A 6,668-nucleotide genomic window follows, 5' to 3' on the forward strand; every position below is an offset into this window, starting at 1 on the left:
GCTATGCAAATGTCATTAACAATGCTTTCAAAAGCCCAGAGCACTGTACCATTCTTTTATATGTTGTACAAATCAGTTCTAATTATGTTTAAAGAGTTTTAAAACTCTATTTAAAAGCCACACCTAAAAGTTTATCTAACAGGTCACAAAGGGAAGCATGAAATAGAAAAAAGCCTGCTTTAGGTAAAGGCTGTGCTCAATGAGAAGAGCAAGAATTTCTGCAATATTATTTTCTAAATGTACTAGTTGGACTCTTTGACCAACAGAACCAGAGTAATTTTCTAGTTAAGCATTTGTGATTAACAGATGATCTCCTACTGGAGATTCCAATTCAAAATGTCTGGTATGGGGCCAGGACATGTGCCCTGAAGATAATAAGGGAAACAGGTTCCCCAGCTTCTTCCCTTCCAGACCCAACAAGGTTCCATATGTCCATCTGGAGAGGAACAAGATCAGAGTCAGCCAGTTAAGCCCAAAGGAACACACCAGGCCTACATTCAAAAAATTTCTAAAGGGTTGCCAGAAATTACTATAACAAGGAAATGTCTCATTCCACAAGAAAAAGTTGAAAGGCCCAGGTGAATTTGGCAGATGCCTCGTTCAAATTTTACATTGTTCAATTTAAATTCCAAAATCAGGGGGGCGCCTGGGTGGCTCAGCTGATTAAGCATCCAACTCCAGCTCAGGTCACGATCTCATGGCTTGTGGGTTTCAAGGCTTGTGGGTTTGAACCCCGTTTGGATCCTCTGTACCCCCCTCTCTCTGCCCCTCCCTTGCTTGAGCTCTCTCTCTCAAAATAAATAAACATTTAAAAATAAATAATAAAATAAAATACAAAATCAATCTAGGCATAAATTTGTGAATCTTTTCTATTTAAGCAAAGGGGAAGGCCCATATCCATATCAATCCATACCAAGGAAACGTATGCAGAAAAGTTCAGGCTAGAAGCTAGAAGCTCACAACTCTTGGTGTTCCACCTCTTCCTTCAAATGGACAAAGTAAATCAAAACTGAGAACTGAGTGCTTTTGTTTTCAACACCTCACTTTGTAAAGAGCACAACAATTTAAGAGGCACCACTGTTTTCCAAGAACCTACTCATCCCTGGGTTCTAAATTATCAGCTAGCAATGGAATGAAGGATCCCAACATGAAAAATCCACTCCAACCAGCTTAAGCTTTCATGAATTTTAGAAGGGTAAGACTGAAAACAATTCTATGAAACAAAACATCTAAAGCACATATTTTTTTAACCTATTCATAAAGCATAAAGATAGGAAGGAGAAAATGGGCCCAAAGTGCCATTAAATTCACTTGTATCAGAAGATCTAAAACAAGAAGATTGCTCTAGTATATTTTCTGCTTTATGTTAGGAATTAATCCTAACATAGTGGCTTTACTTCAGCTTTACAAATACCAGAAACATGAACAAATTACAAATACTTGCTATGAACATTTAGCATATTATGACACGACATATTTTCTTATTTACTAGCCATTTCAACCATTTGAGATTTCAGAATAAAATGACAACAATCCTCTTTATCAGGAAGTCAAGGTACAAACCAGAACTTAACCATTTCCACTCTTCATCTGGTGATAAACATCAAAAAGTGAATTTTAACTTTGTTCAGTAATCAGATACAGAAGAGCCAAAGTTCTTTAGATTCAAAAAATACAAAAAGCAGCACCCCTCAAATGTCACCTCAGACATGAGCAACAGAGAACCAATCATAATGGGTACAATGCCATAAGCCGAATAATCACAGTATGGTAGGCATTACAGGAAAAAAAAAAAAAAAAAAAACCAACAGCTTCATCCACTTGATTGTGTTCCCAACCCCAAATGGATCACACTTCAGATTCTGGAATCATTCTTAACGAAACAATTCTTCTGACACTGAGGGACATGAATCCTTTAGATAGCTCGTTACTCAACTTTCCCATTAGCCTGCAGTCAGTTATCAAAAGCAGCAAACCAAAAGACATTTCTAAATAAGAGATATATTCCTCCTGCCAAAACGACTATATTATTTTTCAATCCCCCCCCATGCCAATAAATATGTCCATCATCTTACTTGATTTAAACTTAAAAGCAACAATATTACTTCTAACCTAGCCAACCATGTAAACCCTCCCTATCGGTCTTAAGACTTGAAAGGTGGCTTGAAATTTAATAAACTCTTTGCAAACCAGAAGGTATATGAGCGATGGTAGTAAAGTGTGTTAAACTATCAATTAGGTGAAGTTATTTTTCTGTTTGGCTGACCTAAAATATTTAACATTCATTTATATCACGAACATTTATTAAGCACTTGTGGCCGGGGCAGAAGATACAGAAATGGACGACAGTCTCTAGATTTTAGGGATAGATATCTAAAAAGCATCTTTTGTGCAACCATTACTGACTCTTAGAAGTTCTTTCTACAACATCTACGGAGGGAAACATTCATTCAAGCTGAAAGATGAAGTGGCTCTCTACAAAATGGAATAAAAACAGTATGAACATGGTCACCAAATTCCAGGAACACACTGGCTGACAAAATCAAGTTTCACATCTAAAAATTGTATCAATAACCCCCAAACTCTCAATATGCAACCACTGAAACATATGGCATGTCACAAGAAAGTGAAAGAAGCCAGAAGTATACTGATATTAGCACATAACAATATGTCCCAAGTAATCACCACAATGGTTTCTCAACCTTCACATTTTTCACCTAACAGATATCATAAGAAAAATACAAATGATGCATTACAATCCATAAAATACTTAATTGAGCATATAAAGATAATATAAATGCATTCCCTGTTACGTTAAAAAAAATTTCCAGTAATAATACTGAGCACATCCCTCAACCTTTATACAAACAGGGCAAACATTTCATTTTCTTAAAAAATTACCATAAAATTATTATTAACCACCTGTAACAGTTCTTTCAACTTTTTATAATCTTGGAAGATGCCTGAACACAATTACTTCCCACAAAGTCCAGAAATCCTCCTTTCGTTCAAAACCACCAAATTTCAAAAACAAGTACAACCCAGTCTTGTATATTTCTGTAATTAAACAAACAAACACGAAACAATAAGCCTGTATGTGCAGACTTGTAGGACACTTTTCAACTGCAAACGCTCTGAAATACATTAACAATAGAAACTAGATTACAAAGTCCAAGGCAATACATGTTACTAACACTGCATTTTACAAAAATCACACCATTTTAAACCATTCAATCAAGAAGCTGTAAGAGAAATACTCCAGTCATAAGTCTCTCCTTCAACAGTCCTTCAGTTGCAATTACTTTTTCTCTCGGGTTATATTGAGCGGAATTACACTATTCTTGAATAATACAGAATGGTTCCGAACAACTACCACAATTTACATTAGGTCACCTCTGGAAATCCAGGGTTTTAGGACGGTTCTAGGGTCCAGAAACCTCTCCTACGGAGCCTGCAACACAGTATACAAAACTCCCAGCATGTTTTGTGCTGAATAACCCAAAGTAACCTTCACCGTAGCCGCTTAGATTTTTCACTATAAAGCACACATTACAGGCACACATAAAGTCCATGCATTTGCAATCTGGCAGCTAAGCCTCCTGCACTGGAATCCAACCCCAACACTAACCTGTAGATCCTCAAAGCCCCTCCCACCTATTTCACGTGGCTGCCAACTAGCACCTCCAGCTTCCGCTAGACAAACTCAACTCACTCATCAAAAGCACCCAACCTCCATTCTATTGCACCTCCTCCTCTTTCAGGGCGGGAGGCTCTCTCCCAGGGGATATGTAAAGGTGGTCCTCACTGCAGCCCCTTCCCTACTTGGGGACCAAAGATCTGGTACCTCACTACAATTCTCAGAGGCCTGGGAGGCGTACTCACCCCCACTTTTCTCGCTACAGAGGCCGGCTTCTCAAATTGCCGACACCCTCGAGGGTAAGCCCCGCCCAGCGCTGAGCCTGGGAAGCATTTCCCTGCAACCCCCTCCACCTTCAGGCCACGAAGGCGACCAGTTTTGACTTCCTTCCTAGACTCAGAGGAGTGTAACGACTACAGCTTCCTCTCCATACATGTGTCCTGACTGTAGTCCCCTTTTCCTGTTAGGCCACCGGGGCCTCCTTTCCACTTCGGAAGAAGGGAGTGTCCTCACTACGTTTATCTCCTCAGCTCGGGACACAGAGATGGAGTTACAATCTCTGTCTCTTTTGGGAGGCGCAGAAAATCTGGCTAATTCGGGATGTAGGTGTGTTTTCACTGCAATCCCCGTTAGTTCGCAGGCCGCTGGGCCACCCAGCTGTGGCCTCCTCCCTCAGACCACGGGGGCGTCCTCACTATGGCCTCGTCCCCACTTCGGTATGCAGGCTTATCCTCTCTTGCGTCCTTCCTGCATCCTCTCAGGCTTCAAAGGCGCACACGGCGCCCCAAGCCCCCCGCAGCCATGCCGCGACCCTTTTGTGTGGGGCGCTCGCTGCGGCGGGCTCGGAGGCCTCCGAAGGCCCCGCCCCGGGCCACCAAGGGGAGGCTCGAGCCCCGCACAGCCCCGCCCGTTCCGGGCTGCGGGAGTCTTACCGGGGAGAGCTGCGCGGCACCCGAACCCAGACCCGAGTTACCCCCCGCGCGAGTGCCTCCGCCCCGCGGCCGACAGCCCCAGCCCGAACGGCTTCCCGGAGCCCACAGCAGCCACCACCTCTCTCGCCGCTTCACAAAATGGCCGACAGCCCGCTCGGCAGCTCAGCGTTCCAGCAGGGGCGGGACGGAGTGGTGACATCACGGGGCGGCGCGGCGCAAGCGCCGGGAGGTTCTTGAGCAATCTCCCGGAAGTTACAGGTATTTGTGGCGAGAGGAGCTTTGAGTCCGTACGTCCGACGTTTGCGCACTAGCCCCGCCTTAGGAGAAAGGCGCTGCTTGGTGAGATAGGGAAGGGTACCTGGGTGGCCCGTTCACTGCGGAACGTTGTGCAAACTGCTTCACTTCTTCGAGCTCTACGAAAGGGAAGAAATAATGCCTTCTTCGCGCAGTGTGTCGAGGATGAAATGGACCACAAAGTAGTGCCCGGTTCTGTTGGCGATGCCCTAACAAAAGAACCAAAACCTAATTTTTTTTTTCCCCAGTTAAAAATGTAAATCCAGGGAGCCTTACCCACTAGTGTTCATTAACGGACTGCATCTTAGTATTCAGTATTGTATTTAGTATTTAGTATTACTATATTATAGAAAAAATTATTCTCATGCTGTGCACTCCCCCTGCCTATACTCAATTATCGTGATTGAAACCATTATAGAAATGTAAAGATGGATAGAAATTAAGATGGATACATTCATGCTTCAGCAAGGCTTGACTTTGAACAATATTTTCCCTCTCTTCCTCATTCTTAAAGCTTCTGCCTACCCTCTTTTTGTTTTGTTTTTGTTTTTGTTTTTTTGTTTTGGTAGAATCATTTGTTCCAGGAACTCCGCATCAATGTTGACCTCTCGCTTACCTCAATGTATGTCTAGTAATGAAACTCAGATGGCCATTGCCAGCGCTAGTCATGAGACCACGATGAAGACCTAACCAATACGGCTCGAGTGCTACCAGGTTCCTATCCAAACCACCCAGATCCTGTATTTTCCTATAAAACTCCTTAGCCTTTTATCCAGAGCGGGTCTGCAGTTTTGAAGGCATTAAGTCTGCTGCAGCCTCCTTTGCCTGGAAGTAATAAAACTACCTTTCCTCTTTATCCCCAAACTCTGTCTTCCTGTTATATTACAGCTCTGGAGTACAGAGGCTAGTTTTCAACATGATGACTATTACCAAAATTGAACTAATCTTCCAAATCAGCAAGTGAGAAGTCAACTGAGTAAAAAAATCAGGGACTAAATTTCCACAGCTCCAACAAGCTTTTGGGAAGATTTGCGTGGCAAACTTGCCTGGTGCTAGCTCAGTATGCCAAAAACACAAATTAGAAAACCCTGTCTCACTTTTAAACCAAACCTATTCTTCATTATATATCCTCTTTGTAGCTATAATATAGTGCATTAAAAACGAAACCTACTAAATGCAATTTGGTATCCAGGATTGGTTTCTGGAATAGAAATAGGGCATTAGTGGGAAAGTTGGTGAAATCTGAATAAAATCTGAAGTTTAGTTAATACTAATGTACAGATGTTAATAATCCCTTAGTTTTGACAAATATGCCAAGTTTTATACTAGATGTTAAAATTAGAGGATATTGGGTAATGGACATCTAACTGTACTATCTTTGCAAACTTTCTCTAAATCTAAAACTATTCAAAATGGTGTCTCCTGGGTAGCTCAATCACTTAAGCACCAGACTCTTCATTTTGGCCTGGGTCAAGATCTCACAGTTTGTGAGATTGAGCCATGTGTCAGGCTTTGTGCTGACAGTGTGAAGCCTGCTTGGGATTCTCTCTCTCTCTGCCTCTCCTTCGTTTGAGTGCTCTCTCTCAAAATAAATAAACTTTAAAGAAATTATTCATAGTGAAAAATTTATTTAAAATTTTCCTCCTCCTGTCTACCTGTATTTACCATACTTCTAGCTAGTAGCTTTCAAACTTTTTTGACCATCACTCACATAATACATTTGCAACCAGGTATACACATTCAAATATATAATACAAATAAAATACTTAAGGGTTACCAGGCTGGCTCAGTCATGAGCATGAGAC

General features: G+C 41.8%; 1 protein-coding gene across 6 annotated transcripts in view; it reads right to left on the reverse strand.

The window, feature by feature from the left end:
• Positions 1-4,776, reverse strand: part of CPNE1 (copine 1) — a 35,278-nt gene extending 30,502 nt beyond the window's left edge. The window contains exon 1 of one of the 6 annotated variants that reach the window (XM_060616630.2): positions 4,688-4,776. In XM_060616630.2, coding sequence (XP_060472613.1) covers positions 4,688-4,768 — 81 coding nt within the window. In that variant the 5' untranslated portion in view covers positions 4,769-4,776. Of the gene's footprint in view, positions 1-4,332; positions 4,537-4,569 lie in introns of those variants that run through there. The other 5 variants (XM_060616670.1, XM_060616640.2, XM_060616662.2 and 2 more) reach the window with 5 other exon arrangements.
• Positions 4,777-6,668: the final 1,892 nt, after the last annotated feature.

Source organism: Panthera onca, chromosome A3, assembly GCF_046562875.1.
Source record: "Panthera onca isolate mPanOnc1 chromosome A3, mPanOnc1 haplotype 2, whole genome shotgun sequence".
Taxonomy (NCBI): Eukaryota; Metazoa; Chordata; class Mammalia; order Carnivora; family Felidae; genus Panthera; species Panthera onca.